The sequence below is a fragment of the Falco biarmicus genome, chromosome 7 (genome assembly GCF_023638135.1).
Source record: "Falco biarmicus isolate bFalBia1 chromosome 7, bFalBia1.pri, whole genome shotgun sequence".
Taxonomy (NCBI): domain Eukaryota; kingdom Metazoa; phylum Chordata; class Aves; order Falconiformes; family Falconidae; genus Falco; species Falco biarmicus.
This window is the reverse complement of record NC_079294.1, coordinates 39836508-39856278: the sequence shown is the minus strand read 5'-3', so window position 1 is coordinate 39856278 and position 19771 is coordinate 39836508. Positions and strand designations below refer to the sequence as shown.

At 53.8% G+C, this 19771-nt stretch overlaps 1 protein-coding gene across 2 annotated transcripts; it reads left to right on the top strand.

Annotated features, from left to right (window-relative positions):
- Window positions 1-10719: 10719 nt before the first annotated feature.
- OTX2 (orthodenticle homeobox 2) lies at window positions 10720-18728 on the top strand. Of its 2 annotated transcripts, XM_056347768.1 has the most exons (5): window positions 10720-10852; window positions 11048-11136; window positions 14661-14878; window positions 15308-15459; window positions 16833-18728. In XM_056347768.1, the coding sequence occupies exons 3-5, from the start codon at window positions 14782-14784 to the stop codon at window positions 17451-17453; spliced, it is 870 nt and encodes a 289-aa protein (XP_056203743.1). In that variant the 5' UTR covers window positions 10720-10852; window positions 11048-11136; window positions 14661-14781; the 3' UTR covers window positions 17454-18728. The 2 variants fall into 2 exon arrangements, with proteins under 2 accessions (XP_056203743.1, XP_056203742.1); XM_056347767.1 differs by lacking the exons at window positions 10720-10852; window positions 11048-11136 and adding an exon at window positions 11151-13075.
- The last annotated feature ends 1043 nt before the right edge of the window (window positions 18729-19771 follow it).

Genomic DNA, 19771 nt, shown 5'->3' with positions numbered 1-19771 from the left:
TAGATTTATGGACTGTATAGACTAAATCGCAACAAATGCCTTAAATACAGAATTGTAGAAACCTACTCGCAGCTCCATGCTTGGGTAGGGTTCCTATAGCAGTAGTCCAAAATCCTCCAGGTAGTCCAAAAGCAAAGTATGATACAAGAAAAATACACTGGGGATAAAAGCGCAAAAAAAAAAACCAACCCAAAACACAATGGGGCTGAAGTTACCGCTTTCTTATCTTTCACTAAAGAGTATGAACTGATGAAATGAAATGAAAATCCTGTCCTATTTCTCAAAGACAACACGAGGAAAAGACACATGGCACAGCAAGTCTTAGCTGGACATCCATGCCCCAGCCTACTCCATCTTCCTGCACATACACACACGTGCACCAGCCCCAAGGACTCTCCCCACACACAGGACTTGTGTATGCTGTGCCGAGCACCATCACAGCTCCATCCTCCTCCTCTCAGCCACAGGCAGGGCTGAAGAGCCAGTTTCTGCTCTTCCAGGCTATTGCCTTTGCACCAACCCTGATCCCAGCAATGGCCAGATAACCAGAGCAGAAAGACAAGCCAGAGCATTGGCCGTGGCCCTCCTCCTCAAAAGACAACCTGCAGCCAGCCCCACTCTCACTCATCCTTACCATAGCAAGCTTCAAATAAACTACCCGCATTTTTTATCTGTTATCTTATCTGCACCTCATCCTGATGACTCTAGGTTTACACAGAGGAAGAAAAGAACTTCAGGGCTTGGAGGATATTCTCATCCGTAGACTCAGCACAAAATACTTCCCAGGCAGACACCAACAATGCTTCACGTGGCCAAACTAAGACACCTCAGAAAGATTCTGCTCTCACTAATTGAGTTGTCAGCACCTCCTGAACTCAGACCTCTCTTGGTGTTCAATGCTGCCACGTCAATCAAGACACCACATCAATTGAGGCAGCCACATCACCAGTCCGCCTAAACGAGGCACCAAGAAATGGTCACAGTGAGTACGGAAAAATACATGGGCAGGGCTGTGTTATTTACAGGTGCCTGCATTTCAGCTGTGGATGCAAAAAGCAAAAGGAAGGTGTCACCTTGCACCAGCAAGGAGCTGAAGAACTAACCATCACAGGCTAGAGCAGCTCAGACTGTAAACGTGGTTTGTTTTGTTGCATAAATATAGGTGTCTAGTGTCACCTGAGATGCCCCTGGGTGTCCCAGCTGGCCTCCAGCTACTGAGCCAGGAGGGCACAGATCTCCTGCAAGTCCTCTGCCAGACCCACCAGTGCTACATGGCCAACTCAGGGACTCGAGGGCATCTTGGATCCTCCTGACAACTGTGTTCAGGCAACTGATTTGAACCCTGTGCCACAGCAGTGTGCGGGGGCAGGACACAGCTAAGAAATTACAAAAATCCACCCAGAAGACATTTATTTTCCCGAGAAACTTCTCACCAAAAGATCTCATTGCAGCATTGATCCGTGAATGCACATGAAAGGAGGCTTTTTCTTCTCAACAACCTGTTGATAACACATTTACCTGCACCATTCGTACAAAAACAAACACAGAAGGCAGGCGCACTTCCATGGAAAATACTGCTACATCTGTTTCAAGTTCCTGCTTCCTAGGCACAGGCATAAACCGGTGTGTCATTAACATCCCCCTTACAGGGACAGATTTTAGAGAAATCAACAGACAGCCCCTAGCACAGCTGTCTCTGGACAGGAAAATGAAAGCTCCACAAACTCCCTTCCTCCCGTCAAAATTCCCTTTGCAAGCAGCCATCTGAGTAGGCGCGGGCGAGCGGGAGCTGTGGGAAGAGCAGTGCTCCGGAGAGCGAAGATGAGAAGAAGGAGGTGGGCGTCCCAGGGGACTGCATCCTCCTGTACCATTAAGCCTGCGGGCAGATCAGCCAGGGCTCTGGGAGCAGGCAGGGGAGGGAGATAAAAGGCTCCTGGAAGAAATCAGGTGCAGAGGGTGGGCAGATGCTGCTAAAGAGCAAAGAGACCCGGCCAGGCTCATTTGTCTGGAAGGGAACCAGCAGGAACTTTCTTTTTATCTCCGATTGCGGATGTTAGGGTAGTTCCTAAAGGCCACAGCCAGTTTGGACCCCACCGCTCTGCCTCTCCCTGCCTGTACAGGGAAGGAAATTACAGCCTTATTTTTTTCCACAGGTAGAAAATCCCCCACCATGACAGCCTCAGACCCATTAACTCCTCTCTGCCTGCAGGACCCACTTGGGCTCTACCTCCCCCAGCAGCAACCCGGCTGGGTGGTGTTGGGTCTGTTTGTCCAACAACCAGTTGAAGGTGGCCAGGTGTTTCTGGCCTGACCCAGGGCTCTGCCAGAGCCAGCCCTGCTTGCCCGCACCAGCCACAGCTGCCTCTGCCTGAGGATTAGCTGTGCTCCACCTGCTCTGCCCGGGATTTCATGGGGCATCCCCTGGCACATCCCTGTCTGTCTGTCTGTCTGTCTGCCCAGGGATTAGCCTGACCCTACCTGGGCTGCCCCCAGCTCTGCTTGCCAGGGTGGACCCAGCCTGAGCAGCTCTCCTCTGTGTGGGCTGGTAGGCCACAGCTGTCCGTCCATCTGTCTGCCCAGGAGAGATGGATGGGCACTGCTCTGCCCATCCAACCTCCACGTCTGTCTGTCTGTCTGAGAGCTACAGATGGGCACGGCTCTCCCCATCCTACCATCACATCTGTTTGTCTGAGAGGGGAGGCTGGACACTCTCATGTCTGTCGGTCTGTCTGGGAGAGCAACCACACGCTGCCATGTCTGAGGGGATGCTGGGCACAACCCTGTCCATCTGTCTGTCTGTGAGGGGATGCTGGGCACAACCCTGTCTGTTTGTCTGTCTGTCTGTCTGTCTGTGAAGGGATGCTGGGCACAGCCCTGTCTCTGTCTGTCTGTCTGTCTGTCTGTCTGTCTGTCTGTCTGTCTGTCTGTGAAGGGATGCTGGGCACAGCCCTGTCTGTCTGTCTGTCTGTCTGTCTGTCTGTCTGTGAAGGGATGCTGGGCACAGCCCTGTCTGTCTGTCTGTCTGTCTGTCTGTCTGTCTGTCTGTCTGTCTGTCTGTCTGTCTGTGAAGGGATGCTGGGCACAGCCCTGTCTGTCTGTCTGTCTGTCTGTCTATGAGGGGATGCTGGGCCCAGCCCTGTCTGTCTGTCTGTCTGTCTGTGAGGGGAAGCCGGGCACTGCCAGCTCTGCCTGTCCCTGAGGGGACGCTGGGCACAGCCCTGGCCGCCTGTCCGTCCCTGAGAGAGGCCGAGCACCGCCCGCCCCCCCGGGGAGCCGCCGTGCCCGGTGCGGGGCCGCCCGGCCCCCCTGCCCTCCCCGGGGGGCGGCGGCGGCGGCAGCTGCGGCGGCGGCGGGGGAGGGCCGGGGCGGGGAGGGGCGGCCGCCCGGCGGGACCGAGCCTGGGGCGGGCAGCCCGCGCCGCTGGGCACCGGCACCGGGGCCGCCGGCCCCCCCTCCTTCCTTCTCCTCCTCCCGGCGGAGATGAAAGGCTGCCGGAGGAGGGGGGCCCGGCCGGGATTAGGCCCGGGGGCCGCCGGAGCTGTCGGTCCCGGGGAGGGGGCGCGGGAGCCCGCCCCGCCGGGCAGCGAGCGGCCACATTGTCTCCGGTGCCAGCCCGGGCGGGACCGCGGGCAGCGCGCGCGGAACATCCCGAAAGGCCATTTGCACCCACGGGAGGCAGCTGACAGGGACCCCCCGCTCCGCTCCGCTCCGCTCCGCTCCGCCCCGGCCGGGCGGGGGTGCGGGACTCCGGCTGGGAACCCCCCCCAAACCACAGCCGACCCTGACACCACCCCCTCAAAAAACCACCACAGCCGACCCTGAGCCCCCCAAGTCACCGGCTCGGCTTTTGCAGGCTGGGGGGTGCCCCCCGCCCGGTGCACCCCCCGCCCGGTGCATCCCCCGCCCGAAGGGTGCCCGCGGGGCCGGCGCTGGCTGGGGGAGCAGTTTGCGCGGTTATCGTATATATATATTAATTAGATTTTCTTTTCTTTTCTTTTTTTTTAGGGAGAAATTGCGCTGCTCTAGTTTAATTATTTTATTTCTAATTATCAAAGCAACTTCGCTTCCAGGAAGGGGGTTTGAGTAGGACTTTTAACTCGGGGAAGGGCGCGCACCGCTCGGCACTGCTCCGCGACCCCCCTCCGGCCCGCTCCGCAGGCGCGGAAACACCGCCCGGCCCCGAGCGCACGGGGTTTTACCGAGCCGTCCCTCCTAGGGGAAAAAAAATAAAAATAAAAATACAGAGCAAACCCTCAGCCACCAACGCTCGGCATAAATACACGTTATCAGCAAATTGAGCAAATGAAAGTTTAATTTTTTTTTTTCCCCCCAAGCCCAAAGAAATGCCTTAAGCGAAGGCGTCGCTCAGGCGAACGCTGGCGCTTGGCAGCGCTGGAAATGAGCGGGGGGGAAAGGACTTTTCCCTTGGCTGTGGGGCACGGATTCGTTTGCAAACTGCAGCTTAACCGCTACCACCACTCCGCATTGTCATGCTCTTAAATATCCTGAATTAGGCAGCTCTTAAAAGTCCCTTTAAACCAGGCGGCGGGGGCGAGCCCTATTTGCACAACTTCTTGGGGTTGTGCTGCCATTACAAAAAAATATTAAATAATAATAATAATAAGGGGGGGCGGGGGGCAAAGCGGCGGGGACGGTGCTGCTGGGTTTATCGGTGGAGCGGGGGAGACGGCGGCGATGCCCGGGTGCTGCTGCTGCTGCTGGAGGAGGGGATGAGCTGTGCCCGGGCAGGGCGGAGGGGGACGCGGGGTGCAGCCCCATCACCTCTCAGGTACGAGCACTTCCATTGACATTGATGTAACTACATTAGAGTTAATGGCAGCAGCCTGGTCCTCATTATTAATTGTCTTTGTGTTTGGATAAAGTATGTAATCTTCTCCTCAACCACACCATTAAAATAGGTTGCCTTTTCAATTAAGAACTGTCTTGAGCACAGCAGTCAATTTTCCTAATGAAGATGCATTATATTTTCACTTTTTTTTTTTTTTTAATAATGGAAAAATCCCACGTTTTCATTAGGCGTGATTACGGAGAAGTACAAGAGGGGGTTTGTCTAAACTAAATGTGGCCCGTGTAGTGTATTAAATACCAGGCTTTTAAATAAATTGAAATTTCATACAGATAAGACGTGAGGTTGGGGTACAAATACGGGCAGATTCGCTTCCTTCAGATTAAAAAAATGCAGTATCCATTCTTTAAAACGCACTTATCAGATAGAAAATAATGATTAAAACAACTACAGTCCACTCTTAGCTGCAATTACTCGGGTAAACTTTTCACTCAGCCTAGTTTGCTTACATTAAACCTGAGGATGATGCTTTAAAATAGACTTGCACTTTCTGCTAATGTGCAGCTTTGGGGAACAAATAGCACAGTTTAATCATGCAGAAACACACAGGAGCCAGAATAGTCTCACAATTAATTTACCAAAATAAACCCGAAGCTGCCTGCATTGTTTAATATTTAGCTTCCACTCCCCTCCTTCCCCTGGAGAAAAACAGCCCTAGTTCTTTAGAAAGGAGGAAGGTTGGGGGAGCTTTGGAGTTGGGATTTTTCCTCCTTTCTTTTTACATTGGAAAAGAAATACTTCATCGTGTGAAAGCAAAGAATTAAATTTTACATAATATAAAACACTTGGGAAAAAAAAAAAAGGGAAAAAAACTCCAAAGACTGTAGGGGGCGGGGAAAAAAAAAAAAAAGTGCTATATTTGTGAGCCTGAGAAGCTGCAAAGGGACGGTGTCTGCATTTCACCGCAGCGTTGTACTTGTGGGATCTTTGTTACCGGACACACAGACACTCGCGGGCACACAAGCCAGACCCTTCCTGCATGGAAAACACCATCACCCATATGCAATTTAAGAAAGGAAAAATTAGCTGTAGTCTTCGGAGCTAGTTCTAAAGTTCCCAATATGAAAAATAACTGCCCGCAAGGGAGAATGAAGTTAAGCATAAGAGTAATTTCTTATTCACATAGTAACAACAGTTGGTTTCTGATCTTTTGCAAGCTTTCTGCGTTGTGGCTTTGTTTGGTTGGAGGTGTGTGTGCTTTGGGGGTTTGGGGGGTATTTTTGTAATGAACATTTGTTTCTCCACCAGCCAGCGGCTAAAGAAGATCTGCAAAGAATGGCAAAGAAGATTTTCGATTAAAACCTTAGCCCATCTCCACGGATTACTTTATATCGATTCCTATATATATGGCTGCAATTGATGGGCTCTAATTAAAAATCCAAAGGGAGGAAAAAAAAATAAAAGTTCTTTCTGGGTCTCGATAAAAGGAGCTTTTCATATACGGGAAATAAAGGTTGTAAAAGGTTACAAACGAAAGACTAGTTTAAAGCTTCTCTGCGGTTTTCTTTTCTTCTTTCTTACAAAACCCCTTTTCTGGCTCTTTCTCTCCCTCCCCCCCCCCCCTCCCCCCGACCCCTTCATTTCTCCCAAGTTTGCCAACACGCAAGATATGGGACTGTAACCGTTATTTTAATATCTGGGTTGGGAGCTATAATCTGATTGCTGCAGAAAGCTGCTCATCAAGGTAACTTCATGGCCTGGAGAGAAAAATTATGTAAACTGGCAGTATTAGCGCCTTTCATCAACACACACACACACACACACACACACACACACACACACACACACTCACTCACAGACACACACCCCTTCCCCAGCCTCCCGCACCGGCCCCCGGGGACGCCCCGCACCGGCCCCCACGCGTGAGCCCCCCCACGCACCGCCTCCCCCAAAGACTTTTTTTTTTTTTTAATTCAATGCTGTTGAATTATTTCTCTGTTTAAGTTGGTTTGGGATATTTATTTTTTTTTGGAGGGGGTAAGACAAACACACACATAGAGCCCCCCACCCCACCCCCGCCGGTGCACATAAGACTTTCGCTCAGGTGCAAGCCCTGACCTCACTTTCTCTGCGCTCGGGATAGCATTTTTAGGACTTGTTTGGCTCCCAGATGAGCTGGGCAAATTGCAGATCGCCCCTAAGTGCCTCCAACATCCTCTCCTCTCCCCCTGCCCCGGGCCCCCTCCATCCCAATTATGAAACTTGGTTTCATTTAGGCGAAGATGCTGCCTTATTTTTTTTTTTTCCTTCCCCAAAGGAGGTGACGGGTCTGCCATTCCCCTCCCAGACGCTTGGAAAAGGAGGGGGATTTTTTTTTTTTTATCATTCCGGCGTTTTAAAACGAATCCGACCCTTTCTCCAAATGATACAGCTTTGCCAGTATCTCTGGCGTTACACCCCCAAAAGGGAGATATTGGGGTGAGGGGGACTGTCGAACTCAAAAAAAAAAAAAAAAAAAAAAGGCAAACCCTAAAAAAAAAACAACCCGCAATTGAATTGCAGATAAACTTCAATGAAAGTCTGGAATATTTTAACTAGACACAAATCCGATGAGGGAAAAGCTTAAAAGTGCGTAGCATGCATCGCTTTCCGGAGCCGATCAGAGATACAAAGATGACAAATTATAAATCGGTTCTTTGGGAGGGGTGGGGGGCTGGGGTTGCTTCCTTCCTTAACTTTCACCCGACCTGAATAATTTTTTTTTTTTATTTTATCCCCCCCCCCACCCGGTCATAATAACCAAGGGCAGCAGCTGAGCGCGATCAGCCTGGTGAGCGATACACACGGCAATAAAACCACTCGCGAAACGGTCGCGTTAGTAAGAAGAGTCGGAAATTAAATCAGAGGAAGAAGTAAAGAGGGAGAAAGAGAAGAGAGAAGAAACAGCTACACAGAGAGAGAAAATGGCTCTGTAACGCGATTGGCATCGGAAAGTTGGAGAACTTACTGAGAAGCAGAAGTTACAGTTTCTTTTCATCCCAGAAGCAGATTTTGTTTCTCTGAGCACAAAGTTCTTAGAGGGCAGAAAATCACACATCTCCACTCACTCCCCGTTAGCCCCAGCTAGTCTGGCTCTCTGGGACTGTACCTGCTCTGAAACGCTTTCCAAGTGGACCAGAAGAGATTGGAAAGTTAAAAAAAAATTAAAAGAATAATAAAAAAAACCCCAAGTTCCTACAGCTGCAACAATTCTTATTAATTTTTTTTTTTGGCGACTTTTCCCCGAGCTGCAGAAGGCTGAAGGCAGAGGCAGCTGCAAAGTGTGTGCAGGATTGCTCCAGGAAAGAAGGTTCCCCCTTTTTCCCCCTCTCAGATCCAATCTTTGCAAGAGCCATTCCGACACATTGCTAAGCTAAAGGGAAATTCTCTTTGATAAAGCGGTGTTCCCAGCTTCTGGGTTTTAAAACCTAAATCTATATTCAAATCTGGCTGAAGGTGTGTTCTGGGATTTATGAAAGCCTCTTAAAGGGGTAAATTTACCAAACCGTGACAAAATCATCACAATCTTACTTTAGACATCTGAAGTGGATGAGAATTTTAAAGAGACCCTTGTTTATTTAAGTAACACTGTCCATCTCCGCCACTTGTTTTATTGGCCGCGTGAATTATTCCCAACTTCTCAGGCCGGGGGGGGGCAGAGGGAAAGCCTGGGATGTCCCTGCTGCCTCTGGCAGGCTGCAGGCAGGGCAGAGCGCTGCCTGCCCACTGCCCCACGGCCAGGCAGCGCGGGCAGCTGCAGGCAGGGCTGTCAGCCCGGCTGGACTGCGAGGGCTGCGCTTCCAAACCTGCTCTCCCAGCTACTTTCTTCAGGCACTGAATTTTATTTCTCTGCTTTGCTAAGCCCTCCTCTGACACAGCCCGGCTTCCTCCAGCCCCCGAACACCCATTTCTTTCTTTCTTTTTTTTTTTCCCCCCCCTTTTATTTTTAATCGATTTCGAAAATACCCTCCTGGTCAGGATACACGGGGACGAATTATCTCTCTCATTCTTCCAAGGTGGATTAAGGTTATTAAATAATATGTGGGGGCGGGAGACTATGGCAAAGGCGGGGGGTGGGGGTAGGGGGGGGAAGGGTTCAATCGGGATATTTATTACTGGTGCTCTGCTAAAGGAGAGGCTGAGGGGTGGCGTGGCCGTGCCGACACGCGGGGAGGTGAAAGGGAAGGATTTGCGCTGGTGTCTGCGCAAAGGTTGCGGGAAGACGGGGGGGGGGACGTGTTGCAAAGGGATGGGGGGCTGCAGCCGCCCCTCGCTAAGCCCCCAAACCCCCTCAACTAAACCAAACAAAACAACAAAAAGTCCCCCAAATGAGTCTCACGGTTCGGGGGAGGACGGGGGACGGACGACAACAAAACAAAAAAAGCACCACAACTCCAAGGACTACAAGGCCTGGGGGTCCTGGGGGGGTCCCGACCGGGGGTACCCGGGTACCAACTTTCCGCGAAGTCGCCTGGCGAAAAAAAGAAAAAAAAAAGCGGCCAAAGTGGGAGCGGCTCCGGCGGGCAGGGCTGCGGCTGCTTTTGTGCAAGGGGTTATTTCGTTTGTTTGTTTGTTTGTTTAATTTCCCCTCCTCTCCCCTCCCTCCTTCTCTTCTGCCCCCTCCTTCCTCCTTCTCTCTGGAAGGAAAGAGAAAAAGAAAAAAAAAAAAACCCAACCCAAAACAACAAACCCCACAACCCACAACACCCAAGCACCCAGCCCAGCCCCGAGCATCCCAAACCTGCTCCTGCAAACCGCCAGCCCCGGCTGCACCGACCGCGCTCGGGATTGCGCTAAAGTCCAAGGACAACCACGTTGGATTGCACGCAGCCAGGCTCAGAGAGAGCCACAAAGAGGCGAATTAATTGCTATAACTTCATTAACATAGGTCACCCCATTAAAATGATCGAGCCGCTGCATTTTTTTCCCCTATTGTCAGAAGTGAGGAAAGTGTGTGAGTGCTCCCTCCCTCCCACCTCAGCCGTCTCCGTCCTCCTGCCTTTCGGCAACGCTTTATTTTCGGGTTTCTTTGACCCGGGAGAAGTTGAACGGGGACGGGCGGTGCGGGAGGCGCGTCCCGGTGCCCATGCCCGCTGCGCCCGGCTGGGCTCTGCTCGGCGTCGGGGACCCCCCCGGCCCTCCCCACCCATTCGCTACACCGAGCTGGTTTCTATTAAAACACGTCCATGCCCGTATCTGCAAATCCAACGCGGCGCCGCTAAGTCCCATTCTACACCACCAACCACATATATATCTTAAAAAGAATAATAAAAAAAACACATAACCCCCCCAGGTGACCCAATTCCCCTCGCCCCGGGGACACTTGAGCCCCGGGAGGTGGGACGGAGGGTGCGGGCCGCTCCGCGGGTGCAGTGGGGGGACCCGGAGCTGGGGGCACCCCGGCACCCCGCTCCCCGCTGTCCCGGGGGGGATGTCGCTTTGCTCCCGCGAGTTTCCTCTCTCCCAGTTTCGTGCTGCTCAGCCAAGGGTTCTTGGCAGGCTCCGCGTCCCCCCCTGCCCAAATATTTACTTATATATTTTAATATATTTTGCTGTTGTTATTATTATCCAGCACACACAGCTTTTTGCACCCCCCCCTCCCCCCGGGCAATACACTAACGCCATCGCCGCTGTCCATCACATTAATTTGTACAATGACTTCATCCGCTCCGCTCCATAATGTATATTTTTAAAACCGAGCAGGTTCTTTTAATGTATATTCTCGTGTCATTTCGGTGGCTGTTATTCTCGCTTGATTGTCCCCCCGGTACAGCAGCGGCCTGTTTTTTCCTCCCCCTGTTGTGTGTTTTTATTATTTCCCCCCTGGCTTAGATGTGTCAATCACTCTCTCCCTGCCATTGGTTGGAGAGTTTGCGTCAAAAAGTTGCCAGAGAGGCGCTTTCTCAGCAAAGCTCCCCGAGAGAGGTAGAGACCTCAGCTCCAACGCACCCTGCCACTATTATTAAAAATAAAATCACTTGACCAGCTCCGGCACCGGCCAGCTCTGTATGTACCGAGCCCAGACCCCGAGCATCCCCGCATCCCTCTCCTGCACCGTCCCCTCCCCTTTCTCCCCCATTTATTCTTCTTTTTCAAACATTTTTTTTTCTACACCCCCCCCCCCCCCGCCCCCTTTCCGATGTCGTGGGCATGTGCATGCGGCGAGCTCTCTAACCTCCCGCTTTGTGCTTTCTCTCCCAGCTCAGCCCGACCCCCGAATTTGGCGAGGATCCGGGCGGCAGGTCTCGCCCCTCGCCCCCAGCCCCGTCCAGCTCCGGCGAGGCTCGCAGGTAAGTCAGACCCGCTCGCTTCATCTTTCCTGGGGCATTGCTCGGCGGGCAGAAACACAGGGGAAGGGGGGTGGAAATTAATTCTTTTGTAAAATGTTTTTGGTTTAAACAGAGTATGTGTGCAGCGAGCGGGGGGGCACGGTGCTGGCGGCGGGGAGCGGGCGGCTCCCCGGAGGAGATGCGGGGCTGCCCGGGGAGGCCGGGCCAGGCCGGGCGGAGGAGGGAGGCGGCCCCGGGCCTGGGGCAGCGGCGGCCGCTCGGCCCTCGGCGGGGACCGGGAGCTGGTGGATGAAAAGGCGAAGGGCCAAACCCGAGAAGCGGGGCCGCGGTGCCCGCTGCCTCCCCTGCCCGCCGTGCCCCGCCGCCGCGGCCGGGCCGTCTCCCGTGGGCGGGCGCGGAGTCCGCTCGCTCCTCCGCAGGCAGGCGCGGTCCTTCACCGCGGTTTCGTTGGGTACATGATTTTTTTTTTTTTTCCGGCCTGATCCTTAGGCCTTCAGTTATTCCCTGGCCCTGAGGTGGACTTTTAAAATAAGAAATAACCGGGAAGAAATTTCTTCCCTCTCTCGGCTCCTGCCTGCCACTCCCCCCCTCCCCTCTCCATGCAGGGACTCAGCAAAGTAATTTTGCAAAGGGAACCAGGCTGGAAAGCGCAGGGAGAGAAAGCTTCCAGGCGTCTGGGGCCGGAGCTTCATGGCTCGGTGAGGGTGAAATGGATGGCGAGAATGGCATCCAGGTCGGAGAGGGACTGGGGCTGCTTCCCACCTCCCTTATCTTATTGTTATTATTTTTTTAAAGCTGTGGGAAAGCTCTTCCCACAGACGCCGCCCGTGTATAACGCGCATTGCTCCGCACCCCGGCCTCCCTGCTCTAAATTGCACCGCGCTGACAAAGAGAAAGTCGGGAAAGTCCTTGTGCACTGGCACAAGTTTCTTTAGACCTAAAAATCTCCTTCGCTGCAGAGATTTATTCAGCTTTCGGCTGCTCCGAGAAGTTGAGCTTTATTATTTATTTCTTTTGAAAAAATGCAACTCCAGGTTAACAAAAAAAAAAAAAATGAAGAAAGGGGAAAAAAAGCAGTTAAACCATGGGACCGGCTGGCGGTGAGGAGGTGAGGAGGCAGCGATGGGTCAGGCTGCTTCGCGGCCGAGGTCGCTGCCCGCCGGCCCGGCCCCGCTGCTCCCGGCCGCCCCTGTCGTTTGCCCGCGCCAGGGGCCGGCGGCCTTGCAGCTGCGCGCAGGTTTGGAGGGCGAAGCGCGGGGGGCTGCGCAGCGACAGAGCCAGTGGTGGGTCCATCCCCGGTGCGAAAATTCCCGTGTTGGGGAATATCAACCCAAACCCTCCCTCCGGGAGGGAGAATACAATAAAAAAATAACCTAAGAAATGCGGTGGAGCCCGGTGCGGGCAGGGAACCGAGCTCTCGTTTGCAAAAGAAAACAAAACAAATTCCCTTTTCTATCTCGGCACCTTCCCCCCCTGCCTCCTCGGGAGCCTTTCCGCGCTGCTCCGCGGCCCGGCGAAGCCCCCCCAGCCGCCCGCGTCCCCCCGCAGCGCGGCCAAGGGCAGACCGCAGCCTGCGCGCACGGCCGCGGATCGCTGCCTTGCATTAATCAGCCGGGGCCATCAGCGGAGCTGGGGCCGGTGGCCCGTAATTAGGGAGCGTGTGCCGCCCGGATTATCTCGTTAGTTTATCAAGAAAACATTTATTATAATTAATTCTCGGACGGGGTAATTATTATTGAGCGAGGGCAGAGCAACTGGTAGCCGGGATCTTTGCGGAGCGGGGGGGAGGAGGGGAAAAGGTGACAGATTGCGGAGCGGAGCCGTTGCTCCGCGGGCTGCGGGGCGGCCCCGGGCTGCGCGGCCGCGGCCAAGCGGCTCCGCGGGCGGCCGCGCCGGGCTGGTGCCTCGGCGTGATGCCGCCGAGTTTAACGGAACGGAGGTTTGGCGTTGGTTTTTGTTGGTTTTGGGCTTTTTTGTTGTTTTTGGTTGTTTATGATCGGGTGTTTTTTTGGTGTGGTTGGTTTTGTGGTTTTTTTTTGGGGGGGAAGGGGAAATGTTGGGCTTGTGTTTTATTTTGTCTATTTGTTTGCTCGTTTTTAAGCGGGCAGCAAAACCAGTTTTACTCTCCCGCTTATTTTGCGCTGGAACAAATTGGCGGCCGAGGCTGCTCCGACGGCGGCGCGTAGCGGGACTCCCCCCTCGCTGAAGCCTCCCCCCGCGGGGGGAATGTTAAAAGCGGGGCCCGACCTTGCGCTCCCTGCGCTAGATGCGCACCCGCTCCGCCGCCCAGGACGTTTTGAGGGCGGCCAAGCGCTTCCCCGAGGGGAAAAGAGGAAACTCCGCTCCGCGGAGAAGAGAAACGGACGGGGGGTGCGCCTGGGCCGGGGGTCCCGCTGGAGCCCCCAGGCAGCGCGCAGCCCTCCCGGAGCGGCGGCTCTGCTCCCGTGTGCGCTTGTTAACCGAAACACGGAATTTTGGGGTGTTTGGGGAAAAAAAAGTTGTGCTGGAGTTCGTTTTTCCGATGGGTACCAGGAATGGAGGGAAGGGAGAGATTTTGGCCAAAAAAATTGCCCCCCCAAAAAAATATTTTCACGGGAAAACAGTTTTAACCCTTTCAAGAGCCCCCGGTTGTCCCCTTGTCGGCCATTTTTTGGCGGAGTGTGTGTTTGGGTCCCCCTCACCCCCCGCTGCGGAGAGCACGGCCCCGGGGCGGTGAGCGGGGCCCGGGGGAGCCGGAGCCGGAGCCCGGCCCGGGGGAGCCGCCGGGGCCGTCCCGGGGCCGCGCACCACCGGGGTGTTTGTTTAGCTTCAGCTCCGTCATCAAGAGTTTCTTGAAAGCCTAATAAATCTGTTACTTGCCTCCAAATCTAATTACCCGGAGTACTAATTAGGTGCAAATGGCCGGTGGAAATTACTGCAGACGTGGACTGATGGCGGTAGAGCAGAAAAGTTTGTCTCTTCTCGAGCGGGCATTTGAGCTCTGAAATGCAGCAACGTCGGGGGGAAGGGGAGAGGGGAGGGGGGGTAAAGGTTTGAATGTTGCCCCAAACCTGGGATAATTAAAGTCCTTGCAAGAGACTAGGGGAGAGATAGGTTTCTTGAATTGTTTCTTTGTTTCTCACCCTTGGGCTTTGTTATCTGCATTATTTATTTAGCCGAGGGGTTCTTTGTGTCTGCCAATGGCCCCAATCAAGTTTTGCTTGAGACAATTAGCCGGTGCCCGGCCGGGAATCCTATGCAAATGCCCCGGGCTGCCGTACAATGCGGGCAGTTGAAGGCATGGGGGGGTTTTGTTCGGGTAGTAATTACTGGCTGGGATGTGCTCCCCTCCCTCCCCTCCTCGCCCTTTTTTGGGAGAGATGCGTTTATCTAGTCAGTCTCTCCCAGCTCCCAAATCCGGCCGGGGTCCGGCTTTACGAGCTGGAGGATTGACGGGGGAAGGCGGCGGGGATAAAAGCTGGGGGGAGGGGGGGGGCAGCGAGCTGGCCTGACCCCCCCTTCCCCGTCCTCTCTCGCCTCCGCAGGCACCTGGCGGCCCCCCCCGCCCGACGGCACCCCCCGGCAGCTCCCGGGGCAGGCAGGGCGCTCGGCCGGCTCCCCCTCGCCCGGATTTCGGCCAACTCTCCTCCCCGCCACAACTTTAGCATGATGTCTTATCTTAAGCAACCACCTTATGCAGTCAATGGCCTGAGTCTCACAACCTCGGGCATGGATTTATTGCATCCGTCCGTCGGTTATCCCGGTAAGCCACGTTTTTCTTCCCTCTCCCCCGCCCCGCCTTTTTTTTGCCCCACGGAGGAGAAGCCGCCGGGCTTGTGGAGGCACAACGTGCCCAGGGACCGTGATGGCTGGGGCGGGTGGGGGGTGGGGGGCGCGGGGCCCCTTCTTTCTCCCTTCATGCTCACTCTCAACTTTTTATCCGGGGAAGGGTCTGCAAAGAGGGGACTCGCTCCTGCTGGAGAGGGGGGCAGATGCTCCAGACCCATCCGGGCGAGATGGGGAAGAGGCATCGGAGGTGGAACTGCGGCACGGTGGTGGCTGAGGATGGGGATACGGGTCGCCCAGGAGAAGAGGGAGGAACGGGGGTGCCCCTCTGGGTAGGGGGCTGGAGGGGACACAGGGGGCTGAGGGGCCGCTGACTGACAGCCAGGGCCTCTGGCTCCTTTCGCAGCCACCCCGCGAAAGCAGCGGCGGGAGCGCACGACCTTCACCCGGGCGCAGCTGGACGTGCTGGAGGCCCTTTTCGCCAAGACCCGCTACCCCGACATCTTCATGCGGGAGGAGGTGGCGCTGAAAATCAACCTGCCCGAGTCCAGAGTGCAGGTACGAAGCGGGGTGGCCCCGCAGAGCCCTGCCTGCCCCCCACCTCCAGCCCAGCATGGGGAGTTTGGGCTGGCAGGGAGGTGAGGGGGCTGTCATAGGGGATGGGGTCAGCCCTGGAGCAGTATCTAGATCCTGTGAGACGAAGGAGGCTCATAGATGGGTGAGGGTGTAAGGGGGCGATGGAGTGGCAGCTGGCCCTCCCCATGATTGGAGTGTGCCCCTTGCTCCTTCCTCCCTGTGCATTGGAGGGGGGATTCATGCAGCTCCCAGCTCCTTAGCCCCCCACACCACTCCCCAGTCCTCTCGGTCCCTCTAAGCCGTAAAGGACTCCCCAGCATCCCCAATCTCTGCACGGCACCTTGCCCCGGGTGCCAAATTCCAGTTCGTCCTGCAGGCGTTTGGGGCCCCTGTGGAAGCCGTAAAGGATCGCTCCTTCCCCAGAGATCACGGCATCCCTGGAGCAGGGCCAGACCGGGATCCCCTTTCACACCAGTATAGACTGGGGGCTTCCTCTCCTTTTGAAGGGACTTCGATGAGAGAGTGGATGCCATGGCGGGGGGAAACCCTCTCCCTGGGGCTGGGCTGTGTCTCCTCTGCAAGCAGCTTGCAGGGGCCCAATCCCGACAGCATTTTGGAGGTGCTGCTGGCAGAGCAGGAGGATTCAGGACACCCCTGCAGCCTGGGCAGGGCAGTTCCAAAGCCATCCCTCCCGCTTGCCTCCCTGTGAGGCTTCCTGAGACTGCATGGTGCCCCAGCAGATCGTAGCCACCTGGGACTGGGACCCCCCCATGCCAAACCCTCGCCTTCTCCCCACGAAACCTCCCCAGCACCCCTCTCCCCTAGAGCCAGCCCCCTTGGTCCCTGCTAAGAGAGGGTGAGATGGGTTGGGTGGTCAACCCTGGCTGGAGTAGGGTGGGGTGGGAGAGCAGAGAGCCTATTTAGAGGGTAAATGGGACACCTTAACCCCACCTCCTCAACCCTTGCCTGTTTCCCTGATTGTTCCCTCCCTTTCTGATGCTCTATTGTTTCTAATTAAGGGCTTGACTTCAATAGGACCTAAACAGTGATTCCTGGGGGTCCCCAGCTGGCAAACAGCAAATAGGTAGCGCTTCCCCCCGCCTTTTGCCCAAAAGTGACTTTATTAAGCAGTTTGATTTGCCCATTTCCACTTGTTATTGCTGCTAATGATCTCAAGGAGGGGGAGTCTGGGAGCTTTTCTTTGTAGCAGCCTGCAACCCTCCGCACGTGGGGAGCCCTTTTAGTGCCCCCTCCCTGATGATGTCTCCCCACCACCATCTCTTTCCCTCCTTGGGTTTGCCCGTGCATCCCTAACATCAGCCTTTTTCTCTCCCTCGCTGTCTTTCGGTCTGAAGGTATGGTTTAAAAACCGCCGAGCCAAGTGCCGGCAGCAGCAGCAGCAGCAGCAGAATGGGGGCCAGAACAAGGTACGGCCAGCTAAAAAGAAGAATTCGCCGGCCCGGGAAGTGAGTTCGGAGAGCGGGACCAGCGGGCAGTTCACTCCCCCATCCAGCACCTCGGTCCCCACCATTTCCAGCAGCAGTGCGCCTGTGTCCATCTGGAGCCCAGCATCCATCTCCCCGCTCTCAGACCCCCTGTCCACCTCTTCCTCCTGCATGCAGAGATCCTATCCTATGACCTACACCCAAGCATCGGGCTACAGCCAAGGATATGCTGGCTCAACCTCCTATTTCGGAGGGATGGACTGTGGATCTTACTTGACCCCTATGCACCACCAGCTTCCTGGACCAGGGGCCACCCTGAGTCCCATGGGTGCCAACGCGGTCACCAGCCACCTCAATCAGTCTCCAGCCTCCCTCTCCACCCAGGGCTATGGAGCCTCCAGTTTGGGCTTTAACTCCACCACCGATTGCTTGGATTATAAAGACCAAACTGCCTCCTGGAAGTTAAACTTCAATGCTGACTGCTTGGATTATAAGGACCAGACGTCGTCATGGAAGTTCCAGGTTTTGTGAAGAACCTTTGTGATAACGAGAGAAATTGCGATGAGAACGAACAAGCTGGGCTGAACGCTCCAGTTTTAGTCAGGTCTTGGTTAAATTAAAGAGAAAAATAACTCAACAGACAAACAAATGAACAAAAAAACCAACAGCAACAAGAGGGGGACAGTGTTGGTATGATCCTGTTCAGATTCATCTCCTGCTCAGACACTCTGGAAAAGGAATAATAAAGAGGAAAAACGGAGAAGGAAGGCCTTAAACGGACAGATCATCTAGTGAGCAGAAAACAGACAGACCCATCTGTGTTCTTTCTAGTTTTAGGCAATTGTTGGGTTTCTTTGTTTGGAAGAGGTAGGAGATCGTCCTACCTATGGGCCAGTTTAAAAAAAAAAAAAAAGTAAAAAAAAAAGTCTAGATTTTTATTTCTTTTTTTGTGTGTGCGTGGAAAGATCCTTCACCCAGAGGTTTCCAATGTGTTAGCCAACCCTCGGTTAAAATATTCGGAATGGACAACATCTCTCTTTTTCTCCCTCCTTTTCTCCCTCCCTCTTTCTTTCTCTCTCGCTCTCGAGCTCATCCAACTGTTTCATGCCCAACTTGCTCAAGTTGGCACCCGGAGAACTTGGTTCAGGGCTGTGTGGGTTGTGTGACTGATTGTCCTAGCTGCACTACTTTATTTAAAGATTAAAAAAAAAAAAAGATAATGTTCATAAGGAGTCAATATGTAGTTTTTAAGAGACAATCAGTGTGTGTCTTATATAAATGGTACATCTGTGGTTTTTAATCTGTGCTAGACTTCAAAACTGTGATCTCCTGTATTGTATGCAACTATGAACTCTGCACCAGCGGGAGTTCTGCTGTGATTTAAATAGGTTATAATTATAAGTGAAATTCAGAGCAACTGAGTTACCTATTATCATCTTTTTAAAAATAATTAAAAAATATATATTAAAAAAAATGCAAAAACACGATCTCCTTTCACCTGAGGTGAACTGCACTGAAACTTTTTACAACAAACTGTCTCTGAATGAAAGTGGAAAGACCGAAAAAACCCCACCCGAGGACATTAAACTCCTCTGGAGCTCACTTACTGCTGGCCACGCTGGCAGTAACCGTCAAATCCAACAGGACTTCGGGCAGTTGCTCTGACCTGGATGAATTTAAACCGAGAAATTCATTGTCGTTTATGCTTGCAGATGTTAACTGAAAAAAAAAAAAGATATATATGCATAAACCTTTTTTCCTGGATTTGGCAGATATGTATAATTATATTAAAATGGTTCTAGCACACTTGATGGTTGTCTTCCATTTTAATCGCATCCGGCGAGTGATGGAGAGGGGCGATGCCGTCTGCCGCAGGGATTTCTCGGTTGCAGCCAGGCACGGGGGACCAGGAGGGTCTGGCTGCTTCTGCAGGGCAGAAACAAAGGGAGTTTTGCTGGTGACTCCCCAAGGTGAAGGAAGCAAAATGAAGGGGGGATTATTTTATTGTTAATAATTTTTTAGGCAAAAAACATTTATTGCAAACAGACCTTGGATAACGTGACATTCCCCCGTCCCAGCCAGCTTTCCCAAATCTCACTGTGGGGAGGGCAGGGATGTGTTCGCTCTGGCGTCCCAGGAGGTGTGAGTCCCCAGTTGCCTTGGGGAGAGCCCTAAACCTTCCTGGCTGATCCAGGGAGGAGAAGGGGGCACCTGGGAGTTATCAGACAGGATCACCTGAGCAGAGGTGCTGGGGAAGGAGGGGGACAAGTGTTTAAGCTCCAGTTTCACAAGTTGAAGCCACAGCACCCTGTGATGCAGGATCAGACCCTTCTCAAGCATCCCTGCTCTTGGTGGCTCTTTCTCTGTCTTTCTCCCTTTTTCTCCCCTCTCTCCTTCCTGCGGGCATCACTGGCATGGTTTGAGCCCTTAACTCGGTTTGGATTTAACGCAGCAAAAAAATGAACCTCTGGAAAGAAAAAGACAGAAAAAAAGCACCATCACTGTCCCACTCCCTGTCACCGGCTGTCCCCCACGGCTTGTCACCAGTGCCCAACTGCCTGCGAGTCACCTGGGGCCCCAGATGTGCAGCCACCATCACCCCAGCGTGGTCTCCAGGACCGGAGAGCACAAACGCCTTTGTGGTGCTGCTCTGGCCATCCCTCGGCTTCGCATCCCTACATCCCAAACGGGCGTCCCCTTCCGTGGGCACCAGCAAATCCTCTCCTTCCAGCAGCATTTATGTCCCCCGCCACTGTGAGCAAAGATCAGCGTTCAAAATAAGCAGATCAGCCGGCTCTGAACGAAGGCGAGTTTTTACGCTGCTTTGTGTTAGCGCTTGTCAGTTGGTG

Coding starts and splice junctions, on each gene's coding strand:
- OTX2 (XM_056347767.1), top strand. CDS start 13,050: ATGCCGCCGAGTTTAACGGAACGGAG. Junction 13,076..14,660: donor CCGAGTTTAACGGAACGGAG/GTTTGGCGTTGG, acceptor TCGCCTCCGCAG/GCACCTGGCGGCCCCCCCCG. Junction 15,460..16,832: donor TGCCCGAGTCCAGAGTGCAG/GTACGAAGCGGG, acceptor TTCGGTCTGAAG/GTATGGTTTAAAAACCGCCG.